Source organism: Cheilinus undulatus, linkage group 18, assembly GCF_018320785.1.
Source record: "Cheilinus undulatus linkage group 18, ASM1832078v1, whole genome shotgun sequence".
NCBI lineage: Eukaryota > Metazoa > Chordata > Actinopteri > Labriformes > Labridae > Cheilinus > Cheilinus undulatus.
The window spans coordinates 7,975,585-7,992,582 of NC_054882.1; the positions used below are offsets into that span (position 1 = coordinate 7,975,585).

Here is a 16,998-nt window from a genome sequence, read left to right on the forward strand (position 1 = left end):
CGAATAGAAACACCAGAAAAGATTTGTCACCAGCTGCTTTTTTGAAGAAAAGAGGGGTCTGACTACTCACTAAAAATAGGGACAGAGTCGTTTGCAACACTGCTTCAAACTGTTTAACTGTACAAACCTGGAGTATGTGTTCAAGGCTGCTTTCACACTAGGCAGGAATATTTAACGGTTGCGCCCTTGTCCCACACTGGCTTGCTTTCATACTACCAACAATGACCCGGGCCCACTTATGTATACGCTCTCTATGCAGCCTGAAACAGCAGGTGGCGGTATGCACACAGCTGGAGAAAGAAGAAGCTGCCATGACAGGTCATATACTGAGAGAATATTGTTTATGTTTCATGCTGGCAAAGGAGTCCATCCTGCCAACATAGGGTGTGTTTAAAATGATTTTTAAGACACCAAGAACATCCCTCTTTGTATTTTCATCAGCTCAGAGTATTAAATGGGCCTATGTGGATAGAAGATGTTTATTACCTTTGCAACTCATGTAGCTGACCCAAACTTGTGGTCACCTGTAAGTAGAGCCATAAAAGACCAATTATTGACTTCATTCTGATGATTTTCTTTTTATTGAGAAAGATGTGAACTACGTGCCACTTCAGGCAAAGAAGTTTTGCTTTCACGGTGACATCATAGAGCTGATGAAACTCTGTGGGCCAAGGTTGCAGTCATATCTCATTGGAACTGTGCCAAAATAAACCTGAATCCCACTCAAGACCACCCCCTCACATCTCCTCTTGCACAGCTTTTGTTGTTGTTTTGAGAGCCCCTTGGTGGTGGGTTTCACAGACTATGCAATAAAAACACAAATATCCCCATTGCAAGTTAAGACTTGCTTGTAAAAGATTATTTTTCTATTCTGTCTTTGTTTAATCTTTATTTGTATATTACCAAAGTAACATATTTTTTCAAGACACTTTACAAAAAACATACATAGACTATACTCTGCTAACATTCTTTATTATTTACATAATTGACAATAAAATCAATGCTCTACAGCAGGGGTGTCCAAAATATGGTCTGGGAGCCAAATGCGACCTTTGGCCTATTTTTCATTGGCCTGTAGCAAACTCTAAAACATACAGTAAATGAAAAATGGCCCACATTAGAACATGAAGTTCATGCTTGACTGTATATTTACCTCCACCAAGGAGGTTATGTGATCTGCAGGGTTTGTTAGTTTGTTAGCAACATAACTCAAAACGTTATGGACGGATTTTGATGAAATTTTCAGGAAATGTCAAAAATTGCATGAGGAAGAACTGATTAGATTTTGGGAGTGATCCAGCTCACCATCTGGATCCAGGAATCGTTACCCAAGTTGGACTGGATTGACTAACTCTTATATCATAAAGGAGAGGTATATGAAAGTGGCCCCACCATCTTTCAGATTTTCTGTATGTGGCCCTCAGCAGAAAAAAAGTTTGGACACCCCTGCTGTACAGTTTATCAAAAACCTGAAATGCAATTTTTGTATCAGGATGTCTCTTTGCAGTCATTTGTGATGCCTCCTCTCTCTTTTGTCGTCATCTTTGAGCAGGCTGCCAATAAGAGCCACGCCAAGACCAACGCCCACTACACCTCCAATCACAGCAGCAGTTTTCACCTGCAAGACAAATGAGCATATTTGTCTGAAAAGTGTATTGGCATACTGCATCCCAGTGTGGTTTTCTACTGCACTACTCAGGAGAACACAGCTCTCCAGAGGGTCATCAACACAGCACAGAAAATCACTGGTTGTGTTCTCCTCTCCTTAAAGGAGCTGTTCAGGTCCCGCTGCCCCAGGAAGGCCCTGGGCATCCTGAAGGACTCATCCCACCCAGCACATCACCTGTTCCAACTGCTACCCTCAGGAAGACGATTCAGGACAATAAGAGCCAAAACTAACAGACTGAAAAACAGCACATATCCAAGAGCAGTTTCAATAATACATGATAATTGCACTGAATGGAAGTGCGCACAATTTTGTTGTACTTGTGTATGACAATAAATGATTCTGATTAAGTTGCAATAAAGGATGTTAAGTGGCAAAAAAGGCATAGAACGTGTCAAAAAATAGTGACAAAAAGGCAAAAATGGGCAGAAAATGTGTGAAAATTTGTTGAAAAGTAGCACAGATAAAAAAAAAAAAAAAAAAAAAAAATCAACATCAGGCCCAGTAAAAGGCTGCTATCAAAGCAACCTGGGCTGGGCATGGACATGCTCCTCTGAAGGTATTGCATCTTCAGCCATTATCTCCAACTGTTGATATTTAAAGGGGCGGGGTCACTCTGTTTACTCTGTGGTGCTGAGGATTTTTCCTCACGCTGCTGTGAGAGCTCAGCTGAGTGTAAAAAAAGTAATGAATGAAAATAAATTATAGACAAAAGTAGCGACCAGTGTATTGCCCAATGTAATAGAGTAGTATAGTTTTTACTCACAAACGTAACAGAGTAGGAGTAAAAAGTACTTTGCTCAATAACTACTCTCAGAAGTAGGATTTTTCAAAAAACTACTCAAGTACATGTAATGGAGCAAATGTAATGCATTACTGCCCACCTCTGGTTTTATCCAATCATTTAAACTACTTCCTAAGATGGCCACTGTTCTTTAACTGATAAAGCAAAAAGTCAAAGAAAAACTAGGAGAGAAAACTTTAGGTGATGGGTCACAACAATCTTAAATGGCTTTTTAAACAGACATTTCAAAGCCAAAGACACCCACCTGTCTGGACTCTGGCTTGCCGTATCGCAGCACTGTTGCAAAGTGCTCACAGTTGAAAGAAGCCACGGAGTATGACAGCTTCTGACCAACCATAGCAAGGGCCTCCTTCACAATGACCTTAGGGTCATGAGGCTCGTAGTCCTCATCCAGAAGATTGTTGACCTTGAAACAAGAGGAGCTGATCACTTCCCAGATGTTGTCTCGTGTCACCTGTCCCAGGTCAGCAACTTGCTCCAACATGTTTCCAGAGGTCCCAGAACTACCAGAAATGCCAGAACCTGTGGGATGACAAATAAAAGAAAAAGACAGTAAATCAGTTGCAACAGAGACATCACACAAAGAAGAGGGATGAAAACAAGAAATAGACCAGCTTGACATTTATGAAGTCTTTGTCCATCTATCTATTTATTTATGAACCTTTGCACAATTAACACATTATCAGACCCGGTTAATGCAAGGTATTGTGGTTACCTACTGGTCATCTATACAGTTGTTGCTACCTTGACTTCACTTCCGTCCTCTGCGTAGTGTGGAGAATCAGCTGTTTACAGGGTCTCTCTACCTCCCTAAGACAGCGGTCATAAGCAGTATAGACAGCACCACATTTACAGTTATTTTGCCTTTTTAAGTACAGACATAAATAGTTTAATCTCTCAACACAAATGTCCACTAATATACGGTGTGCCTCCGGTCCCTTTTTTTTTTTTTTTTTTTTTAAACGGGAACCACAACCCCCTCCGGCCACTCCACAGGCACTGTCCCAGACCTCTTTGCGACATTAAAGAGGCCTGTCAGCCACGAGCCCAACAACATCCAAAGCGTCAGCATTTCGAGGCGAATCTCATCTACACCTTGCGCCTTACCACTAGGGAGCGTTTTTACTACCTCAGTAGTAGCCAAGGATACAGATGGGCCTTCCCACAGCTCTTTGGATTTTATCTCCTCCCCAGAGAACATGTTAGATGGGTTCAGGAGTTCCTCAAACTGCTGCTTTCAATGCTCAACGAAGTCCCCAGTCTGATTCAGCAATTCTCTGCTCCTGCTGATAACAGCAGCACCTGATCCAAGCCCTGCTTTCCCCTCCTGAGTCATGGAACAGTTTCAGAACCGAAAGTCCTTCTCCATAGCCTCCCCAAACGCCTTTCAAACCTGGGTTTTGTCTCCTGCAACAGCTGCAGCTTTCAAGCCATCCAGTACCTGTCAGTTACTTTCAACAACTTCTGAGCTGACCAAGCCTGAAAGGCCTCCTTCTTCAGCCTGACAGCTTGTTTCACCACTGGTGTCCACCAGCAGGTTCTGGGGTTGCTGCCATGAGAGGCACCAATGGACCTTCTGGATGCAACATCTGTGTCACAACTGAGGCTTTGACCAAGGACCACTCAGACTTCATGCCCCCAGCCTCCCCTGAGATGCACAGAAAGTTCTTCCTTAGGTTGGAGTTGAAGATTTCACGAACAGGGGGGCCTCAGCCAGGTGTTCCCAGTTCATCACACTATTGCTTAGGTTTGCCAGGTCTGTCCAGCAGCCTCCCCTACCATCTGATCCAACTGGTGATCTGTTGATAGCTCTGCTTCTCTCTTCACCTAAGTGTCCAAGAAATATGGCCACAAATCTTTGACCTCAGATGCTCTGGTACCAAGTAGGCATATGATCATCCCCATGTTCTCAGAGACTCCAAAAAGGCTGGGTACATCGAACTGCTGTTTAGTGGGAATAAACTGATGACAGAATTTTCTGTCCTGCAACCTGGAGCTGCAGACAGGTGACCCTCTTGTCCACTGGGGACAGGCTGTGAGCTGGGGGCTTGTGAGTGCCCCCACACCCCCCCGATGCCTCTCATCCTGGGCATCTGCAGAGGAGAAGAGCACCCAGCCCCTCTCCAGGAGTGTGGTTCCAGAGCCATTGCTGTACGTGGAGGAGAACACAATTATATCTAGCTGATAACACTCCACCTCCTGCTCCAACTCTAGCTCCTTGCCCACCAGAGAGGTGACGTTCCACATACCGAAAAGCAATCTGTCCTCGAGGTGTCAGTGCGTGATAAAATTCACCTCCAAATTATTTGCATTTTTGTGCCATTTATTTGCGTGGCCTTTAATGTGTAAAGGCCTTTATTCCTTTACGTGCTACCCTGTAAAGAGGGAGGCAGAAGGTGACAGAGAAAGTGTAAGACGTTCGAAATGCATCTCACACTGTACTCACCTAGATTGGTAAGGTGGACAACCGCATCTCCACCAACATAGACAGCCCAGTGCTGAAACATTCCACGTTCTATCTCTATCAGGTCTCCTGGCTTTGCACCATGCTGACGCTATAACAGAATAACACAGTATTGTGCAGTCATTACAGATAGCCTTGTTAGAAGATAAACTACATTTTTATTAGCCTTGTGGTCAAGTCATTTTTATGAAACAAATAGCTTTGCTATTTCATAGTCGGTAGTCTGGAGTATCTAAACAGACTTCAGTTTCCCTCAACAAATTGAGTAAGGAATGTGAGCCCACTTCATGGTAAAAAGGTCCAAATTTATTTCAGAAGAATGAGTAGCAGACACCAGCAGACTTAACCATGTATGTATAATGCATTTTTCACATGGCTGTGACTTTACTGTTTAATCCTTGATTTCCACATCCCTGCTGCTGGCCAGTGTACAGACAGGTAAGCAGAGATGCTTGGATCAATAAGTAGCCTGTGGCTTGCCACTAGCAGAGCAGTGGTGTGTGGCAATAAGAACTGGCATATGCCACATGCTCCTTCCATACCTCTGGACTTTTGCTGAGATGTTCCTACACCTTGATCGGAGTCCATCTGTGGTAAATTACATTGATTGGACATGATTTGGAAAGGCACACACCTCTGTACAGAATGCCTCACAGCTGACAATACATATCAGAGCAAAAACCAAGCCATGAGGTGAAAGGAACTACCTGCAGAGCTAAGAGACAGGATTGCTGCAGATATAGATCTGGGGAGGGCTACAGAAATGTCTGCTGCACTGAAGATTCCCAAGAGCACAGTGGTCCCCATAATTCTCAAATGGGAGAAGTTTTGCACAACCAGGACTCTAGAGTTGGTCTGCCAGCTGAACTGAGCAATCAGGGAAGAAGGAACTTAGTACCGAGCTCCAGAGATCCTGTATAGAGATGGGACAGAGTACCTGAAGGACAACCATCACTGCAGCCCTCCACTGATTTGGGCTCCATGTCAGAGAGGCTGAACAGCAGCCTCTGGTTACTGGTGTAGATTTAAGCTTTAAAAACTCCAAGAAGTCAGCCAAGTTCCAGTCTTGCTAACAAAGCTTCGTAAAGGCTATGAAGGCGTTGATAGTGTTGGGATGGAAAAACGGAGGGACTCAAGAGGGAAAACAACGACACCATCAGTCTCAGAGGGTTTAGGGTAAATAAAACATGATTCAGGACCAGTGTTGGGTAGCATTACTTTTGAAGCTAAGGGTGTACTCCCACTAGGCCATCCTGAGGTGCATTTACCTCCAGCTCTCATCAGATGGTTAAAATTGCTCTCGTCACCGTTAAAAAAATCTTTTATTTAACATTCGAACATTTAACCCTGCTCTGGACACAGGCTGTCCTGTGACATGAGAGCTTGTTTGGTGCAGAACTGAAAAGCATCCAAACGCAGAGAAAAGGCTCAGCTCATGGGGCCTAAAAGAAATCCACAGGGATTCAGATAGTATATTGCACGCAGAAGAGCGGCTGTAGGGGCTCATACGAGTTAAAAATTCAGGGTATTATTCAGCAGAAGTGCCTGGAACTCTGATCAGGCTCTAGATTATATGCTGTGAGTGATTATTCTCCGCTATGAACCGCTCTCTCTCTCTCTCTCTCCTCACCATGCTCTTTATAAAGTAGCTACTGATGTCAGGTGTCAGCTGAAATAACTCCAGTGTCAGATCAGTTATCATATAAATCTGTTGATATTTTACAGCCTAAAAGACACTAAAACACTTATGTATACTGAGTCATCAGCGGTGGACGCTTCATGTGATGACGTCGGCGCGTGACGTATCCGTGCCCAGGCCTGGATGCGTTGAGCAGTGTAAGTGCGGGCCAAAGGGGGGACAGGGGAGGGGGTGAAATGGGCTTCAGTACGGTTAGAATACAACATGGTACGGATGGCCTAGTGTGAGTGCGCCTTAACTCATTAGACTACTGTTTTACATGTTGAGAAAAGTAACTTATGTTACTGCATTACCTACTTCTAAAAGTAATGCGTTAGAGTACTCTTACGTTACTAAATATTAAAACCCTTTAGCCACTCGTTCCACTCGGCGGCTGTAGAAATGACAGATGACAACCGCACGTCTTCTTTTGAATGTGCAGACTCTAATGCCAATGTGCAGTGTCATTTACAGCCCATAATCTGTCTTTCTGCAGCCTGAGAACACCACTAACAGACATGAAAACCTTTACAACTCTTTAACATGCTCACAATCTGACAACAAGCTGAGCAGAGGCAGACAGAATCACTCCAATGCTGTGCGTAATACATCACGTAATTGGAACGGCTGCACAGCTGATTCAATGAAAGCAAACGGAGCTTTTAAACTCACGTTTCACCAGGATGCTGCTCTGGTCCCTTTTATCCAAAAATCCATGGGGGATAATTCCACAGTGTCATGCTGTCCTCTCTGCCATCTCGCTGGTTCAACAAGCTAACAATGCTAGCATAATGGCACAGAGTGTTTACCTCCCGCTGGCACAGCGCTACGTACCAACGTGACTATAGGAAGAGAGAAGGACAAACAGATGCTTCAAGGAGCTTCCTTTTTTCTTTCTGTCTTTTTGAAGCTACAGAAGAGAGAGGAAATTTGGAATTTTTCTTTCAGTAACATATTACTTTTATGAAAACGTAACTAATAATGGGATAACTTAAATTATAAAACTAATGCGTTACGTTACTCGTATCAACAAAACAGTAATCTGAGTACTCTAATGGATTACTTCATAGCGCATTATCCCCCACCACTGTTCAGGACCATGAAAACAATCTTGCATGGATACCCAGTCAGACATTTCAAACACCCACCTGTCCGGACTCAGCTTTGCCATATCGTAGCTCTCTGACAAAGTGCTCAGGTATGCCAGAATCACCAGAGCAGGACCACTCCTTACCCACCATCTGACGGGCCTCGTTTACAATGTCATCAGGTTTGCGAGGATTGCATTCTTTATCCAGGAGATTGTTGACTTTTAAAGGATCAGAGCCGGCCAATTCCCAGATGTTGCTACATTTCACTATTGGCTTTTGTCCTGTGTGTTTAGATGATAAAATAGACAAACAGAGAAGTTAGAATAGAGGCACCATAAGCAGAAAAAGGGCAATAAACAAAGAGACGATCAGATGACCTATAGATTATAGGTAGACAAAAAGTGACGGAGATGGTATAAACTAAACATCTTTACTCACCTTTCAGAGTTAAGTGGACAACTTCATCATTACCAACATAGACAGCCCATTCCTCATACATCCCACGGGAAATCTCAATCATGTCCCCTGGCTTTGCTCCATGCTGGGGCAATGACAATGCACAGTGTTAAAGTCATTAACTATACATGTACTTTGTGTAAATTATCATTGTAAGTATAAACATGGTACTGTTTTTTACATGTTCCTGAACATGCTTTTGCACAGTGTAAAGAAGTTGCAAACTGAGTCTATTTTTTTTTTTATTGCACAGTAAAAAGAAAAAGTCAAGCTCATGTTGTTCCAATCATGTATGCACACTTACCTCGAAACTTTCATCCATTTATCTGTTGTACCTTTTTTTTGGAACAGGTTTGATTTCATAAGAATTTTTTCATCAGTGCAATTATGGAGCTAAATCCATGCCAAAAGTGTTGTTCATTTGAAAAAAATATTTAATTGAAAAAATTAAATATAAACTGAAAGTTTATGGTTTGATCCTGACTTTAAAAAATAAAAACAGTGAAGTTAAACTTATTCAAATACACTTTTGATTTAGCTCTGTAATGATTTTAAACAATTTGTTTTCATTTTTTATTTTTTACAAACATTCTCACATTTAAGGTTTTTTTTTTCATTTGCAGGTTTTTCATAGTCACATCTTTTTGTTTCACACTCAGATCTTTATTTGGTTTCAGATATTTTTTCACGTTCAGATGCCGTGGAAAGAAAGACATTATTCATGATTCTGCGCTGCGTTCAAGTCCAATATGGAAGTGGTAAACAATGTTTCTTTAAGTATGGGTGATAACAATCTGACTTATTTTAATGTTCTAATAGATAAATAATTGCTAAGAGTTTTCTTAAAAAGCTTGTAAAAGCTAACTTTGTCTTCAGCGTCACTTTATTTACAGCTAATTAGGTGAATACAGCATATAGAAAGTGTTGAGTCATATCTCTCAAAGTACCCACGTTTCCTGAAGGCAACATAATTGGCGAAGGCTCTGAGCCTTCTTTACTTTGCTGTCACTCACAATGCTACACCCTTCACAAAAAGTAAAAATAAATTGTTGTTTTAAATAATTACAGAGCTGAATCAAAACTATATTTAAAATGAAAAAAAAAAACAACAACTTTACTTGTGCTTTTTTCTTTTTTCAGTTCAGTGTTTGGCTTTAGTGTTGTGTGAAATTCAACCATGGAAATAAAACAAATAAAGCCATTAGTTTGTTTGTAACCCGGAACATACCTCTGATCATTCCATTTATTTATGAAGTTTTTTAGTCCCTCATGTTTGCAATGTGGCTATTTCATGAATGTAACTGCCAGTCTTTGTTTATTAACAAAGATAAAAAAAAAAAAAAAACTAGAACTGGAAATATGTTGTACCAGCATTCTCACAGAGACGGTGTCTGAAATGAACGGTCTGTGAGATGGACTGTCTCGCAATCCTGCACCAAATTCATGTCTCATGTCTTCTCCCCCATGTTATCTTTAATCCCTTATGTTCCACAAGTGCACACGCACCCACACAGCCCCTCAACACTTCAAACTTAAAACATTACTGTATTACTGCATTACTGATGACAATTCATAAAATTTGCTCCTTTGCAAGGAAAGACACATTTCAGAATTTTAAAGAAGAAGCCCAGGTTTGAAATATTAAAAATAGAGCAGCATCAGATCAATAATAACTCATCAGTTCTAGCAGCAGGAGACTCACCAGTGTTTGACCCATATCTTCAGGTCCTCATCTAATAACATTAGGAGCGGTGTACAGCCTATGAAGTAGTCATGTAAGTGAAAGGAAAAGTTGATCCACAAATAGACCTGGGAAAGGGAGCAGCCCCCTGAATAAATGTCTGGGAACTGTCAGCTGCTGTGAATACATGTGGTGTTCGTGAGTGAGCCGCTTCAAAGAGCCGTCTCTTTTATTTAAAGAAACATCCAGATCCCATTTGACAGCAGCCTTTCTTCTTCCATTTTTTTATTTTAACCATGCATGTGTTATTAGGGGGGATGATCTTTTCTCCACACAACCGCTGGCACACAACATATTAAGGACTCATGGTTCATGGGTCTCCTTGCTGAGCTGAGCTAAATGATCCAGATCACTAAAAATAGCTGAATTTCCCATCAGCAGTGACACCTGGTGATTCATTTCCTGGGCGGATTTCCCCAGATTCTTTCCACTACAGTGATAATCCTGTTATACATGAAACGAAAGTAAAAGAATGACAGTTACATTTTGTAGTTACACCCTGAAAAACTCATCAGGACATTTGTTAAAAGAATGATTCAGTATAAAACATGGAAGTGAACATGTTCAGTTAGCAATAGTGGCATTTATAAAGACAGAGGTTTCAAAGCTTTCTGAGGAGCAGAGAGATTGACCTCCAGTTACAGAGACAACACAACCCAGGACATGGGACTCTTTCTGAAACAGATGAGGAATTTTAAAACATACAGTGATGATTTTTATCTAGTAAAGACACAGACTGACAGGATTTGATACCACCACATGTGCATGAACTGAAAAGTTACGATGGACTGAGTGAGGATGAGTGAACAGCAAAGTTCTCATAGTTTTGGATTTGTCGAAAGGTTTTATTTTAATTTCGTTTTTACTTCCTTTTTTCCATTTCAGTTTAGTTTTCCTTAGTTTTACTGCTGGTTTGCTAGTTTAGTTTAGTTTTAATTTTGCATAAAATGCTTTGTTTCAGTTTCGTTTTTATTAGTTTTAGTGTTAGTTTTTTCGGGTACACGTCGGGGCTGAGGGAACTTCATACATTTTTGAAAACATATTCAAACAGGCTACTCCTTACTCTTCATGCAATTTTACTGTCCCCAGACTCTGGTGTCAGTGCCAGTCAGTATAAATGTGTCAAAGACTAAAACTAGGGATATTTTTTCTCTATTTTTGTTTTATTGTAGTTTTGTAAGCGCACTATATAGTTTATGTTTTTCGTTCTCTCAGTAAAGCTTAGTTTTGATTTAGTTTAAGTTAACCAAATTTATTTTTGAATTTTAGTTTTAGTTATTTAGTTAGTTTTAGTTAACTATAATAACCTTGTTGAACAGTGCATGAATAGAGTAAATACAGTAGTGCTTTTTATTTACAGGGGTCCCAAAAACCAACACAAATTAAAGCTTCTGGCTCTAACTTTAACATTTGGTATGATTGGTCCATTTGACCTCAATGTACATTTCTCTCAGTTACCATTCTCAGCAGTAATGTGTTTTATTAATGTTTGATGATTCTTTTTTCTGTTCCTTTTTATAAGCCTCATTCATGATGTCATGTGTACTGAAGCAATCCAAACAGTGCAGGATGCAGAGCACTTGAGGAATTACTACGACATTTACAAGGTAAGCGTGGAGAAAGCGAGATTATGCATGAGTTTATTAACTGCAGTCGACAATCTGATGTTGACAATCATACCTGGAAGGGCAGGTGGTGTGTTTACGTGTGTGAAGATCCTCTCCTCAACCATGCACACGCTTGCTATGTGGCATGTCAAAGATGCTTTCAAATGTATAAATCTTTGTAGGGTTTTCCTGTACAATGAGAGCAAGACTTGCAGGAATTAAATATTGTTTACTAGATTTGCCATCCCATAGAGGTCTAGCTCTAGACTCTTACAGACCGTTCATTTGGCACCTCTTCTCTGGCATTATATAAATACATTCTAAAATTTCTGAAATAAAATCAGATTAAACTTCTCTTTAGAGTAAAGTTAAGGTAAGGGTTAGGATACCAAAAGTAAAAAGTTAAACACCTTTAAAACCTGATTAGAAAAAGTTTACTAAAGCCGAGTAAACAGCCTGCTTACAGGAAAAAAGCTCCATGAAAACATTCTGAAGCAGCAAATATAGTTTGAGTAGCTCTCCTAGCAAAAGCTGAGCCCACAAAGAAGCTACTTAAACTAACATAGCTACATTATCTACATAGCAATGGTAGCATTAGCTGTGTTCGCTAAAGCATACATTGCTAAAGGTAACGTAGCTACATTAGCTTATGTAGTAACATTTATAATGTACCTAGCATAGCTATGTTAGCTTTAGCTCAAGCTAACAAAGCTAAAAGTAGCCACTGTTTGTTTAACTGCTTCATTTTTTTCATTTTTGAGATGTTGTTCTCTGTAACTTTTGCAATGTGGTTATTTCATCAATGTAACAGCCGAAATGAACGGTCTGTGAGAGGGGCTGTCAGAGATCTACGGTCTGTAGTCAGACTGTCTTGCAGTCCTGCTCCAAAATTCAAACCCTGAAATAATTATCTGAACAATTAGCAGCAGTTTAGATGGCAAAAACATAATCTACAGCTGTTACTGTCATTACCTGCTGCTTCTTCAGAACGGTCAAAAACACCTTTAAAAATTAACCATGATCTATAATGGATACAATGTCTCATTTAGAAAAAGGGGGTGAAGTTGATGATGAAACCCATGAGTGAGAAGTTTATATTAACACATAGATAATAAATCACCCAGAGTGGATGTCAGTTAAGGACGTAACATCTTAAAAATTGACTTTATGGTAATAACTAACATAGTTCTCTAAAAGGACAAATGACATTGAAAGAGACCAAGAAGAGACCACTGAAACCCACTTGTGAAGAACTGAGTATAACTCTCTTTATTTAAAAGCATCTGGTGATATGTTTATGACAAAAGCAACTGATCAACAAAACTTAAATGACTTCAAAAAGTCAACATGTAGGATCATGACTCTCAACTTTCAGTGTGTAGTTCAAATAGAGCTGTGAAAAAGTATTTGCCCCCTTTCTGATTCCTGATTTTTTTTTTTTTTTTTTTTTTGCATATTTATCACACTTAAATGTTTCAGATTATCAAACCAATTTCAATATCTTACAGACAACCCAAGTAAAAACAGAATTCACTTTGTAAAGAATGATTTTATTTATAAAGGGAGATAAAAATCCAAACCTACCTGACCTTATGTGAAAAAGAAAAAGTAGTAAAAGTAGTAAAAGTTTCCCCTTTCTTTCAGTGTTTTGTGCCTGCTGGTTTCCTTTGTCTATTGCCCATTGTGGATACTGAAATTTGGTAAGTGTATTGAGTATGTGTGCCTCCTCCCCCTCCTTGTCCTGAGTGTCTGTGATGATGGTGGCCCGATTGTACAGTGTCCTGACTACTGACAGTTTGTGTGCTGTTGGGTGCTCAGATGTCCAGAGTAGGTATTGGTCTGTGTGTGTGGGTTTTCTGTGTATTTTCATGTTTATGCTGCCGTTGGTGTTGTGGTGTATTTTAAAGGGATATTTCAGGATTTTTGAAGTTGGGTTGTATGAGGTGCTTGGCTGTAGTGGTAGAGTTAGCCTCCAGTGATTTCTGTGTAATTTGATCCTGTTGTTATTATGAGCTCGGAGAGAGCCGGCGCATAGCGGCTGTAGATGGGAACGTGTTGTCCACGTAAATTAACGGGTTTTACGGAAAAATGGGCCGAGAAAATATGTTGGCTCGCCTGTGCGCTGTGTCGAAAACGTACACAGCACTTTATTTCTCCCAAAACCCCCCTCTGTGTCAGGCACTAACTTACGAGGCAGCTTTCGCCATTTTGTATCCTTCCGCCTCAGCTCACTGTTTACTTCACACATCTGCCGGTAGTTCACGCTGGAAAACCCTCCGATATGGCTGAGTTCTAACAATCCTGCAAAGAAGAGTGGGCCAGAATTCTTCACAGCAGACTCATCACTTGTTATGACAAATGCTTAATTTCTGTTATTGCTGCCAAGGGTGTCACAACCAGTTATTAGGTTCAGGGGGGGAATTACTTTTTCACATAGGTCAGGTAGGTTTGGATTTTTATTTCCATTGATGAATAAAATTGTCAAACTGCATTTTATTTTTACCCTGGGTGTCTTTGTAAGATTTTGAAATTGGTGTGATGATCCGAAACATTTAAGTGATAAATATGCAAAAACATCAAGAATTGCTAAGGGGGCAAATACTTTTTTACAGCACTGTATGTGTATAATTACAGAAATGAGCCAGCAGTACTATAAATAAGCCATGTCATATTCTTATCTGTGCAGGAATATGTGTAACATTGTGATCATTAATCAGGTATTTTCTCTCAGCCTTGGTGTGTTTGATATTACAAACAAGCAAAGCAGCAAAAGCAGCAGTAACCACACTCAACGAGAACCAAAGAGAGCAGCAATTCCAGCAAATACACTAAAAAGAACACCGGCGAGTCCCCCTCCAGCAATTGCACTGACTGCTGCAGCATGTGGGGCCTGCAAATAGAGTTGCAGTTGATAAATATCTAAAATAATATTTTTAATTCAATAGCTGTACTCAATTTTTTTTTGCACTTGGTTATGGAATCCACTTTGGTATCTTGAACATTTTAACTTTTGCATTTTTTATCTGACCACTCAAATAATTTTCTAAGATGGCTACTGTTCTTTAATTGATAAAGCAAAAAGTCAAAACAAAACTAGGATAGAGAAACATCATGTGAAGGGTCAAAACATTCATGAGTGGATATCCACGTAGATATTTCAAAGTCAAAGACACTCACCTGTCTGGACGTTGCCTTTCCGTACCGTAGCTCTGTGGCAAAGTGCTCACAGTTGTGAGTAGTCAGCGAGTATGACACTGGCTGACCCACCATGTCACAGGCCTCCTTCACAATGACCCGAGTCTCACGAGGCATGTGTTTGTGATCCAAGAGATTGTTGATCTTGAATTTATCAGAGCTGACCACGATCCAGATGTTGTCTCGTGTCACCTGTCCTGAAGACCTACAAGAAATGCCTGAACTGCAATGTCCTGTGTCTGTGAGTTATAACAGAACAACAGAAAAATGTTTTAAGCAAAGCCACTGAAAGAAGAAATGGGATAAAAAGAACAAGAGGAGAAAGACATGTAAAGGACAGATTGTCCTTTATAAAGTCCTTCCGTTATAATAAGTCTTGATAATTTAAGACAACTGAAGATAACATTAGACTTTACTCACTAGTTAAGTGGACAACTTCATCATCGCCAACATAGACGGCCCAGTGCTGATAGTGCTGACGGAAAATCTCGATCAGGTCCCCTGGCTTTGCTCCATGCTCACGCTGAAATGACAAAACAGACTTGAGCAGAAATGTAGGTACAAATAGACTTGTCTTTGGCTTAGCAACTTTTTTCAGTGGCCTTGTGGTCACCTCTTTGCTTTCTAAATCAATAAGGCCTCTAGGGGGCTGTGCTGTTTACTGATGGAGTAGGGTTATGAAGCCATTTCTGAGGCGTTGGTACTCCAGCAAACCACAGTGACATCAATTATTCACAAATGGTGAAAACTTGGAACAGTTGCGAGCCTTCCCAGGAGTGGCCTGCCTACCAGAATTACCCCGAGAGAGCATCGGCAACTCATCCAGGAGGTCACAAAAGAACCCAGAACAACATCTGAAGATCTGCAGGCCTCACTTGACTCAGTAAAAGCCAGTGTTCATAACTCAACAATAAGAAAGAGACTGGTAAAAAAAAAAAAAAGAGTTTCAAGACCAAAACCACCGCTGACCAAAAAGAACATATAGGCTCATCTCACATTTGGAAAAAAAAGAAAAAAAACATCTTGATGATCCTGATCTACATCTGAAACACAGACAGGTGTTCATGGCTTTGAGGATCTTGCGCACTGATTTGTGCCAAGACTGTCATTTGAACCCCTAATCTTCTGTATTAAAGTGAGGGTCATAAACTACTGAGCTATCGAGCTAAATATGAGCCCCAACTCCATCGTACTGATCTGCTGTAGACACAACAGCCTGACCCACAATTTCCACATACACAGCTCTGCTGTGCTCCACGGTTTTGCTCAACCCTCAGGCTTGTGCCCCTACTATCTGGAAATGAGTCTGACTGTGAAGTAAGACTGTGACTCTCATTATTTGGACAGATCAGACCAACTGTCTCTCTGCCACACATCTAAAATATTTACAAGCATCTGATGTTAAATTAACAGTTACTGTAAGCTGCACCTGCACAGGTAGTCAGCACCTGTGAGGAACCGGAATACGGCGTGTACAATGCACAGTGATTTCTGTCAGAGTTCACTGGGTAGCAAATTCAGGTTCCTCAAAACTGGGACACACATAATGCAGGACACACAAACCATGTTAGGGATCAATCTTAAATGGCAGTCCAATCAGAAATTTCAAACACCCACCTGTCCGGTCTCAGCTTTGCCGTATCGTAGCTCTGTGGCAAATTGCTGAGATATTTGTGAAGTTGAGGAGCAGGACCACTTCTGACCCACCATCTGAAGGGCCTCGTTCACAATGTCAGCAGGGTTGCGAGGCTTGCATTCTTTATCCAGGAGATTATTGACTTTGAAATTGTCAGATCTGATCACTTTCCAAATTTTGTCACATTTCACTGTTGGCTGGCGTTGGCCACCAGAACTTTTATTTCCTGTGTGTGTGAATTATAAAAACAAAGACAGAGAAGTTAGAACAGAGGCACGGCAAGAAGAAAAGGGAAAGACAGTAAACAAAGGAAAGAAAAGATTACATAGAGGTAGATAGAAAGTGACAGAGATGGTGTAAATCAATTGAACTAAACAGCTTTACTCACTTTTCAGAGTTAAGTAGACAACTTCATCATTACCAACATAGACAGCCCAGTCCTCATGGAGATCACGGAAAATCTCGATCAGGTCCCCCTGCTTTGCATCATGTTGAAGCTTTAACAACAATACACAGAGTAGTGAAGTGATTAACTATAATTGTAATTTATGTGAATAGTTTTGCACAGTTTCATGTTTTTATGAAGGCTGTTTTCAAGAGGTCTGCTTGCAAGTTAACATGATGTTTAAAAAATGCATTTAAACTGACTAAAAATGATA

At 40.6% G+C, this 16,998-nt stretch overlaps 1 protein-coding gene across 1 annotated transcript; it reads right to left on the bottom strand.

Annotated features, from left to right (window-relative positions):
• Window positions 1-1,488: 1,488 nt before the first annotated feature.
• Window positions 1,489-16,423, bottom strand: LOC121526534. Its single transcript, XM_041813185.1, has 10 exons — window positions 16,321-16,423; window positions 15,124-15,226; window positions 14,686-14,942; window positions 13,699-13,834; window positions 9,863-9,879; window positions 8,143-8,245; window positions 7,762-7,985; window positions 4,918-5,026; window positions 2,716-2,993; window positions 1,489-1,618 (listed from the first exon to the last, which is right to left on the bottom strand). The coding sequence occupies exons 1-10, from the start codon at window positions 16,411-16,413 to the stop codon at window positions 1,508-1,510; spliced, it is 1,431 nt and encodes a 476-aa protein (XP_041669119.1). The 5' UTR covers window positions 16,414-16,423; the 3' UTR covers window positions 1,489-1,507.
• Window positions 16,424-16,998: the final 575 nt, after the last annotated feature.

Bases quoted from the DNA above. Each gene is read 5' to 3' on its own strand.
- LOC121526534 (XM_041813185.1), bottom strand. From the start codon at position 16,413: ATGGTGGGTCAGAAGTGGTCCTGCTCCTCAACTTCACAAATATCTCAG. The intron at 14,943-15,123 runs GTGAGTAAAGTC...TATAACTCACAG, and splicing joins TGAAGTTGTCCACTTAACTA to ACACAGGACATTGCAGTTCA. The intron at 13,835-14,685 runs GTGAGTGTCTTT...TCTGCTGTGAAG, and splicing joins GAAAGGCAACGTCCAGACAG to AATTCTGGCCCACTCTTCTT.